The sequence below is a fragment of the Sciurus carolinensis genome, chromosome 4 (assembly GCF_902686445.1).
Source record: "Sciurus carolinensis chromosome 4, mSciCar1.2, whole genome shotgun sequence".
In the NCBI taxonomy this organism is placed as follows: domain Eukaryota; kingdom Metazoa; phylum Chordata; class Mammalia; order Rodentia; family Sciuridae; genus Sciurus; species Sciurus carolinensis.
In genome coordinates this window covers 167,523,847-167,536,021 of record NC_062216.1, presented here as the reverse complement: position 1 = coordinate 167,536,021, position 12,175 = coordinate 167,523,847, and the positions used below count along the sequence as shown (strand labels likewise).

Sequence of the window (12,175 nt, the reverse complement as noted above, 5' to 3'; positions counted from 1 at the left end):
CGATCCTCCTGCTTCAGCCTCCCAAACTGCTGGGATTATAGGCATGCAGCATCACACCCAGCAATTCATTAATTCTTAAGCCCTTATCTACCCTCTAAAAGAAGGTGAGACCATGAAGGATTGTTTGACCTGATAGTTTTGTTTTTGTTCTTTTGTGGAGATTGAACCCAGGGTGCTCTACCACTGAGATATATCTCTAGCCCTTTTCATTTTTATTTTTGAGATGGGGTTTTGCTAAATTGCTGAGGCTGGCCTCAATCTTGTGATCCTCCTACCTCAGACTCCTGAGTAGCTGGGATTATAGGTGTGTACCACTGCACCTGTCTTTACTTGATTTTTTTTTTTTTTTTTTTACGTAAGATAATCAGAAAGAGCCCAGAACAAAGAAGTCCTGGATGTATTTGTTGAAAGAATAAGGAAGAAGAGGGAAAAGGCTCATTTTTTCCCCATTGTCTCCTTTCCCTCTACCTTCTCAGAGGTCGTAGGCCAACCCTCCGTCCTCAACAAGTGAGCTCACAGCCCAGCTTTCTACCTCCCGTTGTCCTCGCCTCGCCTCACCTCACCTGCCAGCGCTCTGCCTTGGCTCCACATTTGCCCCTCCGGCATCATCCAGGGCACCAGCACCTCTCTTCCCAGGTCCTGCCTTCCTTGATCCTCGTCTCACTTCAGAACTGTGCCCCAGCGCCACAGCACCCATCTTCTGGAGGACACAGCAACTAGTGCCCTCAGGTGATAAGTGACCCAGGACTTGCCCAGTCATACTCCACGTCATGCCTGTGTCACTCTCACCCTCACCTTCGGGTCTCTCCAAAGCCTCCTCAAGATGTGGCAAAGTAGGAACCCTGAATGTGCCTCGGGGTCTCGCTTTGCTCTCTGATTCTTTCTTCTTAATCCCACACTCATCTCAACCCAGCGGATCCATTTCACTTTCTGTGACTCGTCCCATCCCTTCGAGGTATCAAGTATTCTCCAGCTGGTCACAGTTTTGAGGATGAAGGAAGTAGCATGAACCCTGCCTTATGTGAGAGGAGTGTGGGGCCTTCACCAAGGCTGTGCCTCCACCGAGACTGAGATGGGAGGAAATGCAGTAGTGGAGGGGTGAGGGGAGCAGCCTCAGAACTGGGCATATTTCAGCAGTGATAAACAAAGTCAGGATACTCTGACCCAGTCATCCCTCACCTGAAAAATCTCTCTTAAATATTCCAAAATCCGGAAACCACTCTCTGCATGACCAGGTGGCACCACAGTATTAGTTACTGATATAGGACAGATGAGGCTGGATACCTGAGGACTTTTCAGGAAGCAGGTTTGTGGACTGCAGAGTCCCAAGAGTCTATCAACTAAAATATTTTATGGACCAGGAATCTGGAAATTCTTTGAACTTTATAGCCAGTGGGAGGAGGGACTTAAGGACTTACATTTTCGTTGAAGTCTACAAAACAGTATTATATATGTTTTTTCCTGAGTTCACAGAAAGTGCTTTTTGTCCCATTTTTTAGATTAGTCAGACATTTTAAAACAAAAGCAGAAGTGATCTCAAGTCTGTGGCCAAACTTAGTTTTTGTAAGTCAGAATAACTTAGTCCTCACTAGAAATAGGAAGTCCTATCCCACATCTACATTTTTTGTAGAAATTTTTGCTGATGTTCTGTTATAAAGCTTTCTGATAAGAAGAACTTATATGATACAGATATGGTGGGAGTTTCTGCTAAAGTGTAGCAAGGGTCTTCTGGGTGGGGTCTCTGGCTGGCTTCATTATAACTGCAAAAAGTTGTAAACAGCTTAAACATTCAATAGCCAAGAACACTTAAATGTATTAAGGTGCATCCTTTAAGTGGATTAGTACAATGTTATTGAACATGATTATTATGAAGATTAACCATACAGAAAATGCTCATAATAACAGGGGAGATGGGCTGGGGTTGTGGCGGAGCACTTGCCTGGCATGTAGGAGGCACTGAGTTCAATTCTCAGCACCGCATATAAATAAATAAAATGAAGGTCCATTGACAACTAAAAAAAATATTTAAAATACTGAAAAGAAATCTCCCCTGAGTCTAACAGAATTGTTCACTTGGTGGCATTACAAAATGGTTCTTTTCTCCTTTTTGTATTTTCCAAGGTGTCTGCAGTATGGTCAACTTTCATTTATACATAGAAAGCAACTCTCTTAAGATGAAGAGGTGTGGTGGGGCTTGGGGTGTAGCTCATACTTACCTAGCATGTGCAAGGTCTTAGGTTCCATCCCCAGGAAAAGTGCATATTTGCAGAGGAAATAAATGGAGAGACCCTGCAGATGGGCCCCTTCTTGCCAGGCAAGCCCCATCCTCTCGTGGGTGGTCACCACCTGGAAACTTTCCTTATCTGACTCACCTTCCAGCCTGCCTAATTGGCTCCATGCTCCAGGTGCATCAGAAGATTGGGGATATAGTCCTGGAGCACGGCCCGTGGACAGAAAGCCTGGTGAGTTTTAAGTGCTAGAGCTGAGGCAAGGATTCTGGGAGGGGCCCTGGGGGTCATCAAGATGTAGCAGTGCCCTGCAAGCTCCTCCACATATTTGAAAGTATGTTTGCACAAATGAGGTCTCCAAGTTCAATTTTTAAAATTAATTGAGCTGGGCATGGTGGTGGGCTCCTGTAATCCCAGCTGCTTAGGAGGCTGAGGCAGGAGAATCATGAGTTCAAAGCCAACCTCAGCAACTCAGAGAGAGGCTGTACAAAACCTAGTGAGACTGTGTCTCAAAATAAAAAGGGCTGGGGATGTGGTTCAGTGGTTAAGTGCACCTGGGTTCAATCCCTGGAATAATAACAACAACAACAACAATAATAATAAATAGACTTTCTAAACAAAGTTTGACATTCCCAATAAATTTGAATGAAAAGTAGTTGTTCCGTATACCCCCATCCCCCACATAGGCACTAGTTCCACACCTCAGTTGTTACAATCTATGAACCTGTGCTGACACACTGTTTCCACTCAACATCCATGGTTGACACTGGGGTTGGTTCTGGGGTTGCACATTCTGTGGATTTGGACACATCATGACCAGCCCCTCCCAATGTGTACCTGCAGAATAGTTACACTGTCCTAAAACTCCTCTATGCTCACCTGTTCATCTCTCCCTACCCCTAACTTCTGGCCACCACTGATCTTTTTACTCTCTGTAGTTTTACTTTTTCTAGAATGTCATAGAATTGGAATCATACAAGAAATAGCTTTTTCAATTGGCTTTTCTCACCTAGTAATACATATTTGAATTTCCCTCTGTATCTTTTCATGGTTTGGTAGCTCATTTCTTTTTAGTGTTTAGTAACATTCCTTTGGTTGGATATACCATAGTTTATTTATCCACTCACCTTCTTGGGGCATCTTAGTTGCTTCAAAGTTTTGGCAACTATGAATAAGGCTATTAAAAAATAGCCCTTTATAGGGTTTCATGTGGAAGGATATGTTTTCAGCTTCCTTGGGTTAAGTGCCAAGGACCAGAATTGCTCCATCTTATGGTAAGAGTATGTTTAGTTTTATTAGAAATTACCAAACTCTCTTCTAAAGTGACTGCACTATTTTGTTATTCCCACCACCAATGGATGAGAGTTCCTGTTGCTTCACCTCCTTACCAGCATCTGATGGTGTCAGTAACCTGGATTTTGGCCATTCTAATAGGTGTGTTTTAATTTGCATTTTTGATGACATGTGAGGTGGCTCATCTTTTCATGTGCTTGTCAACCATCTGTTTGTCTTCTTCAGTGAGGAATCTGTTAAGGTCTTAGGCCAGTTTTTAATGGGGTTGTTTTCTTACCATTGAGTTTTCAGAGTTTTTTGTGTATTTTGGTTAACAGTCCTTTAGACGTCTATGTCTTTTGCAAATATTTTCTCCCAGTCTGTGACTTGTCGCTTCATTGTCTTGACATTGTCTTTGGCAGAGCTGAAATTTTTCATTTTAATGAAATCCAGCATTCCTTCTTGTGTAGATTGTGCCTTTGGTGTCATATCGAAGAAGTCATCACCAGTACCAAAGCCACCTAAGTTTTCATCTGTGTTATTTTCTATGGGTTTGCATTTTACAATTAGGATTGTGATCCACTTTGAATTAATTTTTGTGACTTCTGGAGGGTTTTCTTTTTCAGTTGTAGATAGATATGATACCTTTATTTTACCTATTAATTTATTTATATGTGGTGCTGCGGATAGAACACAGTGCCTCACACGTGCTAGGCAAGCGCTCTACCACTGAGCCACAACCCCAGCCTGTCATCTGGAGTTTTTAACTCTCAAGAGCTGTCTACACTGAACCTCCAGCAATTCATCAATGGTAGTTTAGATTTTTCAACTGGTTCTTATGGAAGTTTCTGATCCTGGGTTGTGATTACCTGTATCTGCCAGTTTCTCTCCCCGATTTAGGAGCAGCAACTTGCCCTGTGGCTTTAATTCTCTGACATGCCTAAGAAGAGTTGACTTTTCTGCTTTTTACTTTTGAGGACATAGTCGTTATTTCTGAGCTTCTTAAATGTTGGATCAGAAACTGGAAGTCTAAGGGTTAATTTTGATTCATTTTTATTAAAAAGAAAATAAAAATAAGCCCTCCAATAATTCCGTCTTTGTCTCTGTCCATCTCTTTCTCTTTCTCTTTCTCTTTCTCTTTCTCTTTCTCTTTCTTTCTTTCTTTCTTTCTCTCTCTCTCTCTCTCTCTCTCTCTCTCTCTCTCTCTCTCTCACTCTCACTCTCACTCACTCTCTCTCACACTCACACACACACAGCTTATGGGAGGTAGGCATCCTAAAGGTCACCAAGTAGTGGGCTGTGGCTCAGCTCCTGTAAGAGGAAGAACACAGGCTCAAGTCCTCTGCCCGTGCCTTTTGGCTGTCTTTAGATTTGGTACCAGTGTGCATTTGATTTTTATTTTCCATTTAACTTAAGAACTCTGGGGCATATGAGGAATATTTGAAAATGAGAGCCACAAAGCAATGTCACCTGTCCGAGTTGCTACTGAGGATCTGCTCCTCAGTGGAGTCAGGTGCGTCCTTCAGAGAGTCAGCTCAGGGCTGCCCAGATTGTTCATCTGCCTCCCTCCACACCTGGTGTCGGTGAGGAGGAGGATGGGAAGGATGAAGACTTACTCGGTGGGGGATCCTGTGTGCTGTGGGCAAGTCCTCGTGCTGACCTGCAGGATTCTCATCTACACTGCAGGTTACTCACCAGCAGTCTGGGCCCCACCCTGGGCCTCCATGTTTTTACTGTTCTGCACCAGTGGACCCAAGCAGGCGTCAGCTGGGTCTGCTTTCTAAATGGCGGTCCTGAGCTGGAGCGAAGAGCACTGGCTGGCCTTAGGAGGGCACCAGCTCTCCAGTCTGCCACTGTCCCACTGCTTCCTGTTCTTCCCACAGGTCTATCGGCCTGCTTTGCAGACAGTGTCTCCAGGCAGGTGAGAGGGGCTCTACGTGACAACCCAAGTCGTTTGTTGGTAGTGCTTTTCTGTAGTTCAGGAGGATCCCTGTGAGTTCTGCTTGGCCTGGTCCTCACTCTGTCCATAGCGCTTTTCCTGGCCACCCTTCTCCTCCTCCCCCTCCTCCTCCCTCTCCTCTTCTCCCTCTTTGTCCTCCCCTACCCTGGCCTCCTTCCTTCTCCTGTTCCCCATCACTTCCCTCTGCTGCTTTGGTCTGTCCTAACCCTACTCCTTGACCTTTTGCCAATTCTCCACCCTAACTCTGTCCCCCCTCCCACTGGGCATCTTGCTTTCCAAGTTCTCTGCCTCCATATCCTGACCTCACAATTTGCCTCTGCCATTTTCAGTTTTCCCCAACTTGTCCAACCCTGATTTTGGGGGTCAGTTTAACGCCAGTTAATCGTTTTGTCATACTTTCAACAACTTAAATAGCGATGCAATGCATACTTATTCTGAAATTTTCAAACTATCTCCAAGTATGTGAGTCAAAAGTGAAGTCCTCTCCCCATTTCCCCCACTCCACCGACTGCTGCTAACCCAATGGCAGGCATCCTTTCAGAACTTTTAGTCTGGGTACTGCAGATTGAACCCAGGAGCACTTTTCCGCTGCACTACGCCTCTAGTCCTTTTTATTTTGAGACGATGTCTCAGTAAGTTGCCCAGGCTGGCCTTGAACTTGTAATCCTCCCACCTTGGCCTCCGGAGGCGCTGGAATTACAGGTGTGCACCACCACACCTGGTCCTTTCGGATCTTTTTTAGGTTATTATTTTCATAGCTATTACATAATTTGGGGTTACTGTTTTCTCTCTTTTTTAACATAGCCATAAATATTATTTAGTAACCTGTTTTGTTTTCTCTTATTCATTTTCTAATTTATTTATTTTAGCATAAATACCTCCTAGAGATTTTTCCATATCAGTACTACTGACCTGCCCTATTCTTTTACTGACTGTTTAATATTCTGTAGGTTAAATATGGCATAATTTAATTTTTCCTTAATGCTAAATGTTTTAGTGGAACTTTGATGATAATACACACTTGAATATTTTTGTGCATCTACCTTAGTGATCATTAGCAAGTATTTCTACAGAATAGAGCCTTAGAAATACATTTTAACTTCAATAAATGGAATCAAATTGCTTTTCTTTTTTTTTGCTTTTCTTCTTTCTTTTTTTTTTTTTACATAACAGTTACTGAGTGGCTGAGGAACATTTTTAAATTTCCTTATACTTGTTGATTTTTCACACATTTTTAAAAATTTCACAGCACTTTTTTATTTTTTAAAATATTTTTTAATTTTTACAGACACATTTTGATTCATTATACACAAATGGGATACAACTTTTCATTCTATGGTTGTACACAACGTAATTCACACCATTCATGTAATCATACATATATATAGGATAATACTGTTTCATTCTACTGTTTTTCCATTCCCACCCCCTCCCACCCCCCTTTTCCTCTACACCCTCCAAAGTTCCTTCATTCTTCTCTTACCCCCACTACCCCCCATCATTATATATTGTCATGCACTTATAAGAGAAAAAATTCGGCCTTTGGTTTTTTGGGCTTAGCTTATTTCACTAAGCATGATATTTTCCAACTTCATTCATTTACCAGCAAATGCCATAATTTCATTGTTCTTTATGTCTGAGTAATATTCCATTGTGTATATATACCACAGTTTCTTTATCCATTCATCAATTGAAGGGCATCTAGGTTGGTTCCACAATCTACCTATTGTGAATTGAGCTGCTATGAACATTGATGTGGCTGCATCACTATAGTATGCTGATTTTGGGCTGGGGATATAGCTCAGTCAGTAGAGTGCTTGCCTTGCAAGCACAAGGCCCTGGGTTCAATCCCCAGCACCGGCAAAAAAAAAAAAAAAAAAAAAAAAAAAGTATAGTATGCTGATTTTAAGTCCTTTGGGTATAAACCAAGGAGTGGGATAGCTGGGTCAAATGGTGGGTCCATTTCCAAGCTTTCTGAGGAATCTCCATGCTACTTTCCAGAGTGGCTGTACCAATTTGCAACTCTACCAGCAATGTACGAGGGTGCCTTTTTCCCCACATCCACACCAACACTTATTATTGCTTGTGTTCTTGATAATAACCATTCTAATTGGAGTTAGATGAAATCTTAGAGTGGTTTTAATTTGCATTTCTCTAATTACCAGGATGCTGAGCACCTTTTCATATATTTGTTGATCACCCGTATGTCTTCTGTGAAGTGTTTGCCCATTTCCTTAGCCCATTTATTAATTGGGTTCTTTGTATTTTGGGTGTAAAGTTTTTTAAATTTTTTATAAACTTTGGAGATAAGTGCTCTGTCTGAAGTGTGTGTGGAAAAGATTTTTTCCCACTCTGTAGGCTCTCTTTTCACATTGTTGATTGTTTCCTGTGCTGAGAAAAAACTTTTTAGTTTGAATTCTATCCCATTTATTGATTCTTGCTTTTATTTCTTGTGCTATGGGGGTCTTGTTAAGGAAGTCTGGTCCTATGCCAACATGATGGAGATTTGGGCCTACTTTTTCTTCTATTTGGTGAAGGATCTCAGGTCTAACTCCTAGATCCTTGATCCATTTTGAGTTGAGTTTTGTACAGGGTGAGAGATAGGGGTTTAGTTTCATTTTATTGCATATGGATTTCCAGTTTTGCCAGCACCATTTGTTGAAGAGGCTATCTTTTCTCCATTGTAAGTTTTTGGCACCCTTGTCTAGTATGAGGTTACTGTACTTATGTGGGTATGTCTCTGTGTCTGCTATCCTGTACCATTGGTCTACCCGTCTATTTTGATGCCAGTACCATGCCGTTTTTGTTATTATTGCTCTATAGTAGAATTTAAGATCTGGTATAGTGATACCCCCTACATCACTCTTCCTGCTCAGGATTGCTTTGGCTATTCTGGGTCTTTTTTTCTTCCAGATGAATTTCGCGATTGCTTTTTCTGTTTCCATGAGAAATGTCATAGGGATTTTAATTGGAATTGCATTGAATCTGTATAGCGCCTTTGGAAGTATGGCCATTTTGACCCTATTAATTCTGCCTATCCAAGAGCATGGGAGATCTTTCCATCTTCTAAGGTCTTCCTCAATTTCTTTCTTCAATGTTTTGTAGTTTTCATTGTAGAGATCTTTTACCTCTTTGGTTAGATTGATTCCCAAGTATTTTATTTTTTTGGAGGCTATTGCAAATGGAGTTGTTTTCCTCATTTCCCTTTCAGATGTTTCATCGCTTGTGTATAAAAATGCTTTAGATTTATGCATGTTGATTTTATAACCTGTTATTTTGCTGAATTCATTGATGAGGTCTAGAGTTTTCTGGAGCAGTTTTTTGGATTCTCTAAATATAGAATCATGTCATCAGCAAATAGTGACAGCTTAAGTTCCTCATTTCATATTCATATCCCTTTAATTTCTTTAGTCTGTCTAATTGTTCTGGCTAGTATTTCAAGGACAATTTTGAATAGAAGTGGTGAAAGAGGACATCCCTGTCTTGTTCCCATTTTTAAAGGGAATGGTTTCAGTTTTTCTCCATTATGAATGATGTTGGCTGTGGGCTTAGCATAAATAGCCTTTACAATGTTCAGGTATGTTCCTACTATCCCTATTTTTTCTAGTGTTTTGAGCATGAAGGGGTGTTCTATTTTGTCAAATGCTTTTTCAGCATCAATTGAAATAACCATATGATTCTTATCCTTAAGTCTATTGACATGATGGATTATATTTATTAATTTACAGATGTTAAACCATCCTTGCATTCAACAGATGAACCCCACTTGATCGTGGTGCACAATTTTCTTAATATGTTTTTAGATACAGTTTGCCAGTATTTTGTTAAGGATCTTTGCATCTATATTCATCAAGGATATTGGTCTAAAATTTTCTTTCCTTGATGTGTCTTTGCCTGTTTTGGGTATGAGGGTGATATTAGCTTCATAGAATGAGTTTAGGGTACCCTCCTTTTCTATTTCCTGGAATACTTTAAGAAGTATTGGAATGAGTTCTTTGAAGGTCTTGTAGAACTCGGCTGAGAATCTGTCTGGTCCCGGGCTTTTCTTGGATGGTAGGTTTTTAATGGTTTCTTCTACTTCATTGCTTGATATTGATCTGTTTAAATTGTGAATGTCTTCCTGGTTCAGTTTGGGAGGAGCATATGTCTCCAGAAATTTGTCAATATCTTTGGTAGTTTCTATTTTGTTGGAATACAGATTTTCAAAGTAGCTTCTCATTATGTTATGTATCTAAGTGGTGTCTGTCATAATATTTCCTTTTTCATCATGAATTTTAGTAATTTGAGTTTTCTTCTTCTTTTTGTTAGTGTGGCTAAGGGTTTGTCTATTTTGTTTACTTTTTCAAAGAACCAATTTTTTGTTTTGTCAATTTTTTGAATTTCTTCTCTTGTTTCAATTTCATTGATTTCAGCTCTGATTTTAATTATTTCCTGTCTTCTACTACTTTTGCTGTTATCTGTTCTTCTTTTTCTAGGACTTTGAGCTGTAATGTTAGGTCATTTAGTTGTTGACTTTTCATTCTTTTCTTGAATGCACTCCATGCAATGAATTTTCCCTCTTAGCACTGCTTTCATAGTGTCCCAGAGATTTTGATATGTTGTATTGTCAATCTCATTGACCTCTAAGAGTTTTTTTTAATCTCCTCCCTGATGTTTTCTGTTATCCATGTTTCCTTCAATAGCTTATTATTTAGTCTCCAGGTGTTGGAGTAATTTCTGTTTTTTATTTTGTCTTTGATTTCTATTCTCAGTCCATTATGATCTGGTAGAACACAAGGCAGTATCTATTTTTTTGCATTTCCTAAGGGCTGCTTTGTGGCATAACATATGGTCTATTTTCAAGAAGGTTCCATTTGCTGCTGAGAAGAAAGTCAATCTGCTCGTTGATGGATGGAATATTCTATATATGTCTACTAAGTCTAGGTTATTGATTATGTTATTGAATTCTATGGTTTCTTTGTTTGGTTTTTGTTTGGAAGATATATCCAGTGGTGACAGCGGTGTGTTAAAGTCACCTGGAATTATTGTGTTGTGGTCTATTTGATTCCTGGAATTGAGAAGGATCTGTTTGATGTACAGGGATGCACCGTTGTTTGGGGCATAAATATTTACGATCATTATGTCTTCCTGATTTATGGTTCCCTTAAGCAGTATGATATGTCCTTCTTTATCCCTTCTGACTAACTTTGGCTTGAAGTCCACTTTATCTGATATAAGGATGGAAACCCCCACATTTTTACTGAATCCATGTGCGTGGTAGGTTTTTTCCCATCCTTTCACCTTTAGTCTGTGGATGTCTTTTTCTATGAGATGAGTCTCTTGCAGGCAGCATATTGTTGGGTCTTTCTTTTTAATCCATTCTGCCAGTCTATGTCTTTTGATTGATGAGTTTAGGCCATTAACATTCAGGGTTATTATTGAGATATGATTTGTATTCCCAGTCATTTGGCTTATTTTTGGTTTTTAAGTTGGCTTGGTTTCTCCTTTGAGTGGTTTTTCTCTAAGGTAGTTCCCCCCTTTGCTGACCTCCATTGTTGTTTTTCATTTCCTCCTCATGGAATATTTTGTTGAGAACATTCTGTAGCATAGGCTTTCTATTTGTAAATTCTTTTAACTTTTGTTTATCATGGAAGGATTTTATTTCATCTTCAAATTTGAAGGTTAGTTTTGCTGGGTATAGGATTCTTGGTTGGCAGCCATGTTCTTTCAGAACTTGAAATATGTCATTCTAGGCCCTTCTAGCTTTTAGTCTGGGTTGAGAAGTCTACTGATATCCGTATTGGTTTCCCCCTATATGTAATCTGATGCTTTTCTCTCATAGCCTTCAAAATTTTATCTTTATTTTGGATGTTAGGCATTTTCATTATAATATGCCTTGGTGTGGATCTGTTGTGATTTTGTGCATTTGGTGTTCTGTATGCCTCTTGTACTTGATTTTCCATTTCATTCTTCAAGTTTGGGACATTTTCTGATATTATTTCATTGAATAAGTCGTTCATTCCTTTGGTTTGTATCTCTGTGCCTTCCTCAATCCTGGTAATTCTTAAATTTGGTCTTTTCATGATGTCCCATAGTTCTTGGAGATTCTGTTCATGATTTCTTACCATCTTCTCTGTTTGGCCAACTTTATTTTTAAGATTAAATATTTTGTCTTCATTGTCTGAGGTTCTATCTTCCAAGTGGTCTAGTCTTTTGGTGATGCTTTCCATTGAGTTTTTTATTTGGTTTATTGTTTCCTTCATTTCAAGGATTTCTGTTTGGTTTTTTTTTTTGAGAATCTCTATCTCTTTGTTGCAATGATCTTTTGCTTCCTGCACTTGCTCTTTCAGCTTATTGGTATTATCATTCATTGCCTGCATTTGCTCTCTTATCTCATCCTTTGCTTCGTGAAACATCTTAGTCATGTATAATCTGAAGTCCTTTGCTGACATTTCTTCTACCATACTGTCATTGGATTCTATTAATATGGAATCTAGATTTGTTTGGATCATTTTCTTCCCTTGTTTTTTCATGTTGTTCATGTATCTTCCCCTCTAGCAGTGCAGATCTGGGGTATTGCAGATTTCCCCCTATTGGCTTATAGTGACCCTATAGGTTTCCAAAACCCTTTCTTTAAGGGGAGATCAATATTAGCAGTGCCCAATTCAGACACTATGCAATCCTAGACCAAATAGCCCCTATGAGGACAATAACAAAATCGTCATAATAAACAGAA

At 39.9% G+C, this 12,175-nt stretch overlaps 1 protein-coding gene across 6 annotated transcripts in view; it reads left to right on the top strand.

The window, feature by feature from the left end:
- Positions 1-12,175, top strand: part of Fam227a (family with sequence similarity 227 member A) — a 76,995-nt gene that overhangs the window by 19,453 nt on the left and 45,367 nt on the right. For 2 of the 6 annotated variants that reach the window (XM_047551357.1, XM_047551355.1), the window contains one exon: positions 2,380-2,462. The exons of 1 other annotated variant lie outside the window; for it this stretch is intronic. In XM_047551357.1, the coding sequence (XP_047407313.1) occupies positions 2,380-2,462 (83 nt within the window). Of the gene's footprint in view, positions 1-772; positions 1,099-2,379; positions 2,463-12,175 lie in introns of those variants that run through there. 3 more of the 6 variants (XM_047551354.1, XM_047551350.1, XM_047551352.1) reach the window with 3 other exon arrangements.